This window comes from Hakea prostrata, chromosome 9, assembly GCF_041222555.1.
Source record: "Hakea prostrata isolate BN-2017 chromosome 9, UWA_Hpros_2, whole genome shotgun sequence".
Lineage (NCBI taxonomy): Eukaryota > Viridiplantae > Streptophyta > Magnoliopsida > Proteales > Proteaceae > Hakea > Hakea prostrata.
This window is the reverse complement of record NC_142608.1, coordinates 45,678,086-45,691,792: the sequence shown is the minus strand read 5'-3', so window position 1 is coordinate 45,691,792 and position 13,707 is coordinate 45,678,086. Positions and strand designations below refer to the sequence as shown.

Genomic DNA, 13,707 nt, shown 5'->3' with positions numbered 1-13,707 from the left:
CAGTTGGTAATGATAAAATTCTTACTGGCGGCGGAGATTGCCAATGGAAGAAGGAGGAGGACGACGGCTGTAGTGATTGTAGTTGCCATGGCAGCCATTTTTTTTTTTACAGAAAGAAACACTGGTGGTTTTTAAAGTTCTGTTGTTATTATTAATTTGGAAGGAAGACAGATGGGCAAGGAGTTGATTGAGAGGGTATTATTTATACATGGGCTTCTTATCTTGTTTGCCTTTCTGGTTGGGATCTTAATGATAGGAGGTAAAAGCGGATGCTTTGTATACTATTACAAGGAATGGTTGAAACGCTATTCAACCATTTAATTTAGTTTGCTTCTATATAGTGAGGACGGGCGTGAAGTGCAACTGAATTGTTAAATATCCGTGGGTTTAAAATTAACCAGAAGGCCAGTGTTTGAGGTTGAAATGAGGGTTGTTTGATTACGACTTTCACAACCATTCTTGCACATTGTTTGGCACTCATTGTGTAACAACCCCCATATTTCTAACCCGAGATCGTATTTCAGGTCTGAGAACCCGAAGGTCTAGTCAGGTAAGTTTGTGGAGTGTCCAGATAGAAGTCCATGATCCATACCTTGAACCCATGGATCTGGATCCTTTGTCTGAAGAGCCTGCCTTGCTTGGTAGTTGGACTTCTGGAAGTCAAGTGTTGTTCGGAGATGTCCGGAATGAAGGTAAGATCTCCCCCATCTCCTCTTTAGGGCTAGGTTGGACTTGGATATCAACCCCTAGCAAAAGCACCCTTGTATGGAAAATTACATGGGGGCGGTTGCTAGTGGCTGTCGATCAAACCAAGCAACCGCCTGGAGCAACCGCCCGGTCTGTTTTCGGAGTTTTTGCCCTATTTTGCCCCCTGACTTCTATAAAAGGTAACCCTCATCCAAGTAACTAATATTTTATTTGTGGTTGTTAAATTTGGAGGTTAGACGGCTGCGGGGAAGTTTCGAAAGTGAATTTGAAGTGCTGGCAGTGACCTGGAGATCAGTCCTTCCCTTTTTCTGGCTTTTTGAAGTGAGGTAATGAATTCACCCTTTATTCTTTAGCCTCTTTGTCTGTTATTTGAGTGTTAACCCATCCCTCCTCATGGTGGTTACCCTCTTTGATCATTGGGACTCTCTTTCCAATCTACTTGAGATGATTTATCCAAAAACGAAACCCTGCTTTCGTGAGAAGGATAATCCAGTCAAGGGGAGAGTTCTGGGTAAGCCAATGATGGTAATTGCTAGGATTTCCTTCACCCTTTGGCTTTGGGAGTATTAGATTAGAGACTTAGGCCATGATCACTCGAAATCCGGATTGAAAACGGGTGATCAGAAGCCTGAGTTTCGGATTGAAACTCTCTGTTTTTTGGGCGGTCGCTCAACTTAAGCGGTCGCTCAACTTAAGCGACCGGCTGGTAAACAGTGACCAAATGACTTTTGGTTCTGATTCTCTTTGATTCAATTAACTCATATAATATTGTAACAATGTGTTTAGGTATACTCTGTTTGAAAATAAAGACTTGTAATAGTTAACGGATCTCTTTTTACGGACAATTTACTTATATGCAGGTAAGGACAACCCATCCTATCTTTTGAATAGACTTGAAATATGCTATAATCTAGTGTCTATTAGAATTAGTATTTCTTTATATATGCTGCTGTATTCATGTCTTATATATTAATCTTGTTATATTACTATTGTTTGTCTTGTTTATATACTATGTTGATTATGAATGTTATGTATTGATGATGGTTAGTATATGGTTCTGATGGAAGAGGTATCTCTTTTGGGATATCTTAGCTTGGGATATCAGAAGGCTGTGGAATGGGACACATGCCTGCTGATGTCTCCAGCACTGTCATGATTGTTTGATGACATTATTAGGTAGAGTCTAGAATTGCATGGCTAGGTACCCCACATGCTACTACCCTTTCGGTAGGGGGATTGAAACCAAGTGACCCATGATGACAGTGATGCGACATTGGTCCACTGTTAGTAATATAAATGGTAGGGTTGCATATGTTAGGGTTGGACTCATGGACGTCCAAGGAACGGACCAGGTGTCGTGAGGAGTCATGAGAGCATCCACCCCAATAATATGTGGATGACCATAGGGTTAAGGAGTGGAGTCCAACAGCGGTAGCCAGTCCGTGAGGATTCTCTCTCCTGGTTGCGAAGGATACTGAACCGAGTTGGTTGGTGCCATAGGGGATGTATCTGGACTTCATGTAGACATGTAACCAGTATGGCCTTGCATTGGATTAGAAACCCCGACATGCGCCAGTACTCATTACCAATGGTCGTGGTGAGAGAGTGTTGACTTAACCCCAGCCATGTAAATGAGAGCTAGGTGTGGACTTTCCCTTTTTCCCAGGATCCCTACAGAGGTAACTAGTCCTTGCCGGATCAGAGTGATGAGACTTACCTAGAGGAGGGCCAGAGTATATCTTAAAGCATGTTAACTATTAGAGACCTGCATAGTTAGAAATCATAGTATCATTCATACTTTGCATTCATTCATATTATTTGTGCATTTTGGCATTGTTGGGTAATTGATGGGATTTGTGATTGTTTCTTACTGAGTTCTTTAGAACTCACGCCTTTATTTTGTATATGTTTATTAGCCTGCATAGAAGAAGGAATTGTACAGGAAGATGGACTGGTTTCCTATGAAGGAACCATCCCGTATGAAGAAGATGTGGCCCCGTCAGTGGGAAATGGAGATAGCCTGTGCGGGAGCTCCTGCGGGTGCATGGAGTGCGCTTATCGCACCTATTGATGGACAGAGACGGAAGGTGGTTAGAAAGTTCGCTCAGCGAATGGAGAAGAACTGGAGGACACCCTATCTTGAGATTCATGAAAAACACTATTTAAACTTAGAAAAGGAAACTGGAAAGAAATTGATATAGTTCTTTTGTTTACTTCCGCTGAACTCTTATTCATTTTTATTCATTATTTCTTTCCTTTATTATTGTTATTGGAGTATTTGGACTCCTGTAATTCCTTTAATTCATTTATTGAACATTTGTTGCTCTTGATTATCTTTATTTTTATTTAATATTGTTGATAGACTAAAACCGTGGATCCTATGGCGGATCACTCCCACGGGTTGTCGGGCGGGTAACCGAGACTGGCGTGTGGGGTGTGACACATTGTTTGCTCTCTTTTTTTGGTGAAGCAATTTAATGAGTACTTTGAAACAAAGTGGGATTAATAAAAAAATAAAAAATAAAAAAAGGAGGTGGAGGTACTCAGCATACGTTGGATAACTTTCATTAGGGTTTTTCTTTGTGTGTGTGTATCTGTGTGTTGGGGTGGAGGGGATGGGCTTCGATGGGCACCAAGATTTGCCACATAGCTTTCCGAATTAGACTTAAATTTAATAGACGAGTTGTGCCTAGTTCTTAGGATCATATATCAATTTTAATGTCTTAGCTAGTAAGAAATCAAGAGGTTGATACCGACTTGTAAGTCCAGCTTCTAATGGATGCCACCTCCTGTGCAAGTGAATGGGCCAAGCCATTAACATATCCAGGAGGAAAGGAAAGGAAAACACAAACATCAACTCCAAGGTGTCTTGGAAAATGTTGCATTTCTTAGAATTTTTGAGAAGTGGGATTTGTTCATGGAGTTATAATTGATCGAGTTGTGGTGAGTTTAATACAACTCAGATATTGATGCTAAATACTCAATCTTGGGTCTCTTTCTCTCTCTCCCTTCTATGGAGGAGAAATCGGGGTGTCTAGGTCAAGCTAGTAAGACATCTAACCCATACTTTGATCTTGACAGAGAAATAGGAGAACATAATTTTATATAATTGTTCCAATTTCCATGGCTAAAAGCTCTGCCATTTAGGCCCAAGATGGATTATAATGACTTGGCATCATTAAGACCAAAACTTACGCAACTAGCTATTCATGATGAAATAAATCCCAAAGAACGAGGCTAAGCATCTTATTTTGGGTCAATATTTATGCTAACAATATCATGACACTCAACCTCAAGGGTTGAACCAGTTGGCAAAGATCACCACCTCATACTATGAAATGAAGAGCTTGAATCTTCTTTGGGTCTGAGGCGAAGTCCTGCTATATATTTAAACAATTATAAAACTACCCTAATGATTTAGTCAAGGTACACATAAATTGGCTAGGATGAATAAAAGTTCCAATGAAAGAACATCATGACACTCCACAATAGAATAATTGGGCTAATAGAAGTGGTGAAAAAACAAAATTTACATGACAGGTCAACATATAACTTTTTCTCATGATGGATTGATTTTTGGCCTTGTCTTGTGGGTTTTCAGTTAGTGTGCACCCAACTTCCCAACTCGTGCCTTAATAGGGCTATCTGGGCTTTGTAACTTGGCAAAACTTAGACAAAGCTATCGCTGCCTTTTTCATGTTAGGCCATGTTTTAGCTTTGGTACATAATCCTTGCATAAAAATCATAATTTTTTGATCAAAGAAAAGCTTAAACTAAGTACTCTATAAAATTTCTCAAGAGGATAAAAGGGAAGTATTTAGAATGGAGAAAGGTGCGAACTGTCATCAAATCTTTTAGATGAAGAGAAAATCTAATGATTACCCCGAAGTAGAGAAGGATTAACCATAAAAGGAAATGGATGGATGTAAACACCACACCATATACAACTTTTATTTGGTATTCTCCCAAGGGCATAGCCTAGTTTTCTTGCATAAAAAAAAGGAATAAATCTACTTCTCAATGACCTTATTAGTGGGAATTCTTTCTTTACATAAGTGGGGTAGGTTGTTTAATGGCCTAATTCATCATCATGAGGAGCTCATGTGGTGTAGAGTCTGGTTTTTGGCCAATATAAATGTAACGCTATCCTTGTATACTATGTAATTCATACTATACACACATGCATTGCATTCTTATTTACATTCTTGCAATGTCTCTTTTAACTTTTGGTTTTTTTTTTTTTAAAATTTTTTTTTATACTGTTGTGCTGTAACTTTTGGCTCTCTCGGAGGGAGTACAAGAAATGCTTCATGTTCTAGTTGGAGGTTTTTATCTTGTTGGTGGTGGTGCTAAGGAACAACCCTTGACGGTATGGTGCATCTGTAACCTAAATAAAGGCAACACTAACGGTGTGACTACACCTTTTCTATCAAAGATTTGTGCTACTACAACGTTATGTTCTCAAAATCAGCTAAGGATCTTCAAATTCTAATTCTATTGCAATTTTATTTCTTATATTTGAAAATAAATTACAAAACAAAGAATTGAGGCAATTATATCCATAGAGAGTCCATTCGAGGAATCTACACTTCGCTATGCAAAACCTCAACTAAATTTATAAATTAATACGATATCAGATACCACAATGAAATTATATGACCAGCATCTTCCCTAAAAGGTGTTTCCTTCTTTTTTTTTTTTTTTTTTTTTTTTTTTTTTTTTTTTCTGAGAAAACAAATTTTATTGAGAAGAATGACGCGAAAGAGCCTAGACTCAAGAGATAAACCATAATCAAGCTAACTTATTGATGAAGGTAAGGGTAATGCTTATCAACTTCTTGCCTTCCACCACAAGACCAAGTAAATCCGATTTCACTGATTCCAATCCCTCCTCACATGTATCCTCGTTTGTAAGTGCTGCACTCATCCACGTCTTCAAGTTGTCAATGGCTACAATGTCGAGCTTTCCATTCAGGGTCGCAGTTGACTTGCGCATTTGATAAATGGCATCTCCATAGGTGTCCATGCAGTCCTTTATAACCTTGTCAGATCTGGGTTTCTTTGAAAGGAGACCATTGACAATTGTTGCACTAGAAGAGCTCTCTTTGAGGGCCACCCTAGCTAGACTAGATGGACTTTCTTCGATCGTGAGAGCTCTTGGGAGGAGTTTTGCGATGCAGACGTCAGGATACAATGTTGTTTTGCAGTTGGTAATGATGAAATTCTTGCTGGCGGCTGAGATTGCCAGTGGAAGAAGGAGGAGGAGTACGGCTGTAGTGATTGTAGTTGCCGTGGCAGCCATTTTTTTTTCAAAGAAAGAAACACTGATGGTTTTTAAAGTTCTGTTGTTATTATTAATATGGAAGGATGATAGATGGGTAAGGAGTTGATGAGAGGGTATTATTTATACATGGGCTTCTGATCTTGTTTGCCTTTCTGGTTGGGATCTTAATGATAGGAGGCAAAAGCGGATGCTTTGAATACTATTACAAGGAATGGTTGAAACGCTATTCAACCATTTAATTTAGTTTGCTTCTATATAGTGAGGACGGGCGTGAAGTGCAACTGAATTGTTAAATATCCGTGGGTTTAAGATTAACCAAAAGGGCAGTGTTTGAGGTTGAAATGAGGGTTGTCTGATTACGACTTTCACAAACATTCTTGCACATTGTTTGGCACTCATTGTTTGCTCCTTTTTTTGGGTGAAGCATTTTCATGATTACGCTGAAACAAAGTGGGATTAACCAAAAAAAAAAAAAGAAAAAAGAAAGAAGTGGAGGTACTCAGCATACATTGGACAACTTTCATTAGGTTTTTTCTTTGTGTGTGTGTGTCGGGGGGGGGTTCGTTGGGCACCAAGATTTTCCACATAGCTTTCTGAATTAGACTGAAATTTAATCGATGAGTAGTGCCTAGTTCATGGGATCATATATCAATTTCGTATCAATTATAATGTCTCAGCTAGTAATAAATGAAGAGGTAGATACCGACTTGTAAGTCCAGCTTGTGACGGATGCCACCTCCTATGCAAGTGAATGGGCCAAGCCGTTAACATATCCAGGAGGAAAGAAAAGGGAAAATACAAACACCAAGATCCGTCATTGTTGGAGTGGCAGCAGGACTTGGAGTAATGAGCTGTAAAATGCTTTTTATAATGTCAGTGATCAATTTTGTGGTTCTTGTGGCTTCATATGGGGAAATTGATATTAACTGGATTGGTGTGGTTTGCCAAATGGGTGGTGTTGTTGGAGAAGCTTTGAGGCTTATTTTTATGGAGATTTTGGTGAAAAGGAAGGGTCTCAAGCTGAACCCTATATCTGTTATCTACTATGTTAGTCCTTGTAGGCAAGTATTTTAACCCCTCTTGAAATATGATTGCATCATAAGCTCCTGAAGGCATTTCTTCTCAAGTGCAGCCTTTATAGGTAACCAATCATTTAATTTTTTTTTGATGATAAAAGACAAAGCTTAAAAACATTGACATATGGGTGTTTGTGACTCCATATAGACAAGACTACTATTAGATGCTACTTTAGCTATAATAGCAAATTTCTCCTGGAGCATGGTAGATTGAAACCAAGAGTAGTTAAAATGTTTGTTGCCTCCGCAACCATAGTTAAAATATTAATAAGATTAACAGGCCAAGGTTTCTTAGGTCTAGGTAAAAAAGTCAAAATGCTGAGCCTATTGCACCAAATGGTCTTGATTTGTAATCCCAATTGTCTTGCTTTGTTCATTCCTGTTCGGATTCCCACCAAAATTGCCTCAGCTTCGTTTGCATTTGCTATGCTTGCATAACTAAGATATTGAATATAACCATGTCTATAGATACCCATGCTCTAGTCTGCACTTTCTACTGGTTTGTTATATATCCCTGCACAAAGCAACATAGAAGAATTAGTATTGGATTTACAAAGGTTAATTTTATGTTGAATTTGTATTCCCGGGGTAATATTCTCTAATTCCTATTATGTGAACCCAGTTGACAATTAGGACTACTCAATGTCTACTTATTTCCACCCTCTATGAGTGGGTCGAATTTTGGTAATCTTCATTGGCAAACTGACAACCTTACTGAATGTGACAATCCCATAATTTTACGCTTATAATATGCATACATGTTGTTTTTGAATTCTTTTTTCTTTTGCTTACAATTCTGTTACTAGTTTAAAATTTAAATTTGCTGCTTTTTCATATCAATATAGTTAGACTTGAATGGGTGATATCTTATTAAACCACCAGAAATTTAGTAGGTTAAGTCTGAATCACAGGCCCAAACTGGGCACAGACGATAAGTTGTGTGTGGGTATTCCTGGGCCTAACCGATTGACAGTTTGACACCTCTTGGAAGGATAAAGTAGGAATAGATTAACCCTACACACACTTGCTTTTACTGCTGATATTAACAGTATACTTACAAGAATACCCCTGATTCTGTGATTTAGTTCCGGCCTTAACCTAACAACCTTTTGTCAGAAATCACTTCGAGTCTTCACATGTGCAAAATTTTCTAACCTTCATAATCAAAGTTTCTTTTCCCTGCAGTGCTGTGTGCCTTTTCATTCCTTGGATATTCTTAGAGAAGCCAAAAATGGATGAGGAAACTTCTCCTTCATGTCTTCGGACCTACAAACAACAAGGGATCCGGGTCGGGTCTGGGTTAGAATAGGGCTGGACTTCACATTCTCCCCCCTTAAAGAAATTTCGTCCTCAAAATTGAAACCGTACCTGTGCTTCCAAAAAGATGAGGAAACTTCTCCTTCATGTCTTCTTCATTTTCCCATGAAGCTTCTTCCGGGGTGTGATTTTTCCACCGAATCTTCACCAAAGGGATGGTGCAATTCCGCAATTGCTTGGCCTTTTTGTCTAGGATCTCGGCTGGTCCTTCATAGTAAGAAAGATCGGCACTAAGTCCTTCAGGTGCTTGCTGTAGTATGTGTTCCGGGTTCTCAATGTACTTTCGAAGCATCGAAACATGAAACACATTATGAATCCCAGGAAGAGATGGGGGCAAGGCCAAAGGGTATGCGACAGGTCCAACCTTTTCCAAAATCTCATAAGGTCCAATGAAATGAAGGCTAAGCTTTCCTTTCACATTGAATCTCGTCACCCCTTTCAAAGGTGATACTTTGAGGAACACTTTCTCTCCAATCGGAAATTCTAAATCGGTTCTTCTCTTGTCAGCATAAGATTTCTGTCTAGACTGGGCATACTTGATCCTTTCTTTTATCATGTCAACCATCGCACTTGTAGCTTCAATCATTTCTGGACCCAAGACTCTTCTTTCACCGGTCTAGGTCCAATACAAAGGTGTCCTACAAGTGTTACCATACAAAGCTTTAAATGGAGCCATGCCTATTGTTGCTTGATAACTGTTGTTATAGGCAAACTCAACCAAAGCTAAGTGTTCATCCCAATTTCCACCCATATCCACTACACAAGATCTAAGCATATCTTCCAAGATTTGAATTGTCCGCTCAGATTGTCCATCAGACTGTGGATGATGAGCTGTACTCAGATTCAATTGGGTTCCCAAAGCTTTTAACAAACCATTCCAAAACCTTGAGGTGAACCTAGGATCACGATCAAAAACAATACTCACGGGCACTCCGTGCAAACGAACCACATTGTCCACATAAAGCCTAGCTAGCTTATCCAGAGTATAAGTGATCTTCATAGGGATAAAACGGGCTGATTTCGTCAACCTATCAACAATCACGCATACAGTGTCATTACCTTTAGTTGTCCAAGGCAAGCTAGTCACGAAGTCCATGGAGATATCTTCCCACTTCCAACTAGGAATAGAAGGGGTTGAAGCAATCCAGACGGAGGTTGATGAACGGCTTTCACACGCTGACAAGTCTCACACTTGGCAACAAAATCTTCAATGTCAGCCTTCAAAACATTCCACCAAAAATGTTCCCTTAAGTCCTTGTACATCTTGGTACTTCGGGTGTACTTGTAAAGATTGACTGGTGTGTTTCTTTCAATATTTCCTTCTTGATTTCCTCAACAGCCGACACACAAAGTCTACCTCTAAACAATAAGGTACCATCCGTAGACATACCAAAGTTAGGGTCCATTTCGGGATTCAAAACAATCTTCTCAATCTTCTCTTTCAACTCTTGGTTGGAACTCTGCAAAGAAACAATTCTATCTCTAAGGGTGGATCTTGCTGTCATTGTCACGCCCTCCTAGCCAGTACCCTATCTGGCATACCCGAGAGTGTGATCCACAGCCCGAAGATCAGGTATCGAGTGATCAACCTCCCACATAAACAATAACATAATCATGAACAATCAAAACAAGAGTGCGGAAGATAAATCATAGATCCAATAAAGAAAGAATGAATCATAAATGAATCAGAATAATAGATATAATCAGAGTATCAAACAGATAAGTAAAGTGAAGCAAAAATCCCACTTTACATCCAGCGGAAAAGTAGCTCTAAAGAATAAACTAGACAAAATCTAATCCCAGTAGCAAGTACATTGGGTAACTAAATTGTTCTCCACTTTATAGACAACATCCTTGTAAGTGTAAATCTCATAAATGGCACAAGGACGCTTCCACTCAATGGTCGGACTAAGCATCGTACGGAGCATAACCACTCGTGGGATCTTCGTAGTAATTGTGGTAACCGCAATCACCTTCCCCGGAGATATGCCTCTTCGCCTTGCGCTTCTTCATAGGGACCGTCATAGTACTCAAGACTGCAGGATAGTCTAACAACATTGTACAATAAAGGAATGAGTTTCAAAGAAACTCAAGTAAGGCGATTAAAAATCCATAATAACATAAATGGCAGGATTCCAGAACAATCATAAATGCAATATGATATGAGACAAACAATGAATGAATGAATCTAACTCTATGTATGCTGGTCTCTATTGGCGTACATGCTTTAAGTCATAGCACCGTACCTCTTTAGGAAAGTCCACTCACATCCTCAACCATTTAAGATATCTTGGATTCTCTCACGGATCATTTCACCGGTCTTGAGCAGCCGATTGGTAATGGGTCCTTCATCCCTCGGGACAAACCATGGCAGGGGGTTAAGTCAACACACTCTCTCACAACCATTTGGTATAAGTACTGGCGCATGTCGTGGTAAAACCTAGCCAAATGCAAGTCTTCTACTTAGTTACATCAAGTCGATCCAGATACGTCCATTCCTCGTCCCCGACGATCCTTTCCGGTATCCTTCACACTAGAGTCGCGTATTCTATGGCACCGACCAACTCGGACTACGGACTCATCAACCCTATTGGTTATCCACATATGGTAAACGGGAAGCTCTCACGTCCTCTCACGGGTTGGTTACCGGTCTTAAGCGCCCGTGAGCCCAAGTCTAACCATATGCAACCCTACCAATAAATGGCCCCCACAATGTGATTCCTGTCCTCTCACGGGTTGGTTACCGGTCTTGAGCGCCCATGAATCCCCATTGTTACCACGGGTCGTTCGGTCTCAATACCCCTCCGATTAGGGTCTGACATAACAGGACATCCTAGCCAAACACTACTAGACAATCCTAGATATGTCATCCAACAGTTTAGGAAGGTGTCCAGAGGGCATCTCCGGAAACATCCCATAATATTCCCGTAGTAGTCCAAGGACAGAAGTGTCAAAAGGACACCTCTCCTTTCCAAACCATACTTAAGCATACACATGCATCAAATCATATCATCACATATATGGTAACTTCATATATGGAAAGAAATCAATAATTACAATCACTTGTATATAATTGGTAAGTAAATCATACATGAATCAATTTAATATAAGTAATGCTACTGTAATCAAAGTTATGCAACAGTAGTATATCATTGTAAGAATCTAATTTAGGAATCATATCTATGATATTCAAATATAGAAACTAGATTCATGCTATCTATGTAATTAAGGAAATAACCATCCTTACCTTTTATAACTCGCAAAGGAATCCTAAGAAATCAAGTAAGATCTTGGCAAACTTGAGAAGAAGGTCCTAAACAAGTATATACAACATATTAGGAAAGATCCCTAACAGAAAAGATACCAAAACATCCAACATAGACCAATTCTGGAGTTGCTGTACTCATTGGTCGAGTGGATTGGTCGAGTGGTCCAACGACCAATCAGTCGACCAATGCAATGACAGAGCCTAAAAAAACAGAGTTTTAAGATATGAAATCCGAATTTGGTGGTTCAAAAGGGTACTAATCAAGGGGTAGACTACATCAGTAGTATTCTAACATATAGGGGACCTCAAAACACTAATCCAATCAAGATATCAAGATCCAAATTAGGAAACAAAAAGTTACCATAATTAAATCAATCATGGATCTTGATGAATTTGAAATAGAAAACAAAGACAAGAACAATAGGAGGATAGATCATTGCTTCAGGTAATGGTATCATGAAAACATACATAGATCTTCATGGAATAAGGCTTAGAAGCATAAATTTAAATAAGGAAATAAAACCTACCATATATGTAACTACCATGCATCATGAAGAACACATAGTATGGTAGAAGAGAACAACTAGAAATCTATAGATTATGGATCATGGAAAGAAAACACAGTAATTAACTACTAACATGATCAACATAGAAGATCCAAAGAGATCAGAATTCAGATTAGAAGTTTAATCAAAGATTAGATCATGGTTTGATCATGATTCCTTCAAAAGCTTGCAATGATCATGGTTAAGATCATTGTTCTAGCCTCAAATCCTTAGGATGATCATGAGAACATGTTCAGAGATGTTTGCAACAGAGAATGCAGCATCTCTTCTACTGTCTCAACTCAAAAAGGAAAGAAAAACAAAGATGAAGGAGAAGAAGAGAGAGTAGACATACCTTTTGATGCAAAAAGAAGAGTTTCGACGAAGATCCGTCAAGAAAACACCAAGGATGCAAGAGAGATGACTTGCAGAGGTCTTTGGTCTGCTCCAGAGAGAGTTTGGAGGCAGCAAATACGAAGTGGACTCGAGATTGGACTTAAATAGAGCAAGAACAACCTAATTGCCAAAGACAACACTCATTGGTCGAGTGGATTGGTCGACGGCCCACCCCGACCAATCAACGACCAATGCCGACAAAGAAGACCAAAACAGGGAATTGAAGGTCCAGATCAAATCCAATCCTAAAGGGGTTTTGCACACAAGTCAAGTGACTTACCTAATAGGTAGAAATGCCTTCAAACCAAGATAGAGAGCACTCCAAGTCCATCAACTAATCAGATCTTCATCAGGATTCAGTTTCCATAAATAGAACCTCATCATCAACTTTCATGGATTCAAAGCCAGACACCAAGTCCTCTACTGGGATGGCCCAAAGCTGACTTCTTACTTTACTTCGGGTCATCGGACCTACAAATAACAAGGTTTCCGGGTCAAGGTTAGGGCTGGGTTTTACATTCTCCCCCCCTTAAAGAAATTTCGTCCCCGAAATTGAAAGCGTACCTGTGCTTCCAAAGAGGTAAGGAAACTTCTCCTTCATATCTTCTTCCTTCTCCCAAGAAGCTTCTTCAGGGGTATGGTTCTTCCACCGAATCTTCACCAAAGGAATGGTGCGATTCCGCAGCTGCTTGTCCTTCTTATCCATGATTTCGGCCGGTTCTTCATCATAGGTCAAATCAGCACTAAGTCCTTCAGGTGCTTGCCGCAAAATGTGTTCCGGATTCTCTATGTATTTTCGGAGCATCGAAATATGAAACACATTGTGCACACCAGCAAGAGGCGGAGGTAATGCTAATCGATACGCAACAGGTCCAACCTTTTCCAAAATCTCGAAAGGTCCAATGTAACGAGGGCTAAGCTTTCCCTTAACATTGAATCTCATCACACCCTTCATTGGTGAGACCTTCAGAAAGACTTTCTCTCCAACTTGAAATTCCAAATCGGTCCTTCTCTTATCAGCATAAGATTTCTGTCTCGATCAAGGACTTAATCCTTTCTCTTATCATATCTACCATAGCACTTGTAGCTTCAATCATCTCAGGACCTAAGACTT

At 39.6% G+C, this 13,707-nt stretch overlaps 1 protein-coding gene across 1 annotated transcript; it reads right to left on the bottom strand.

Moving 5' to 3' along the window:
• Positions 1 to 5,499: 5,499 nt before the first annotated feature.
• LOC149005317 (pectinesterase inhibitor 10-like) lies at positions 5,500 to 6,009 on the bottom strand. The gene has a single exon (XM_089135854.1). It carries the CDS (start codon positions 6,007 to 6,009, stop codon positions 5,500 to 5,502), a length of 510 nt encoding a protein of 169 aa, XP_088991980.1.
• Positions 6,010 to 13,707: the final 7,698 nt, after the last annotated feature.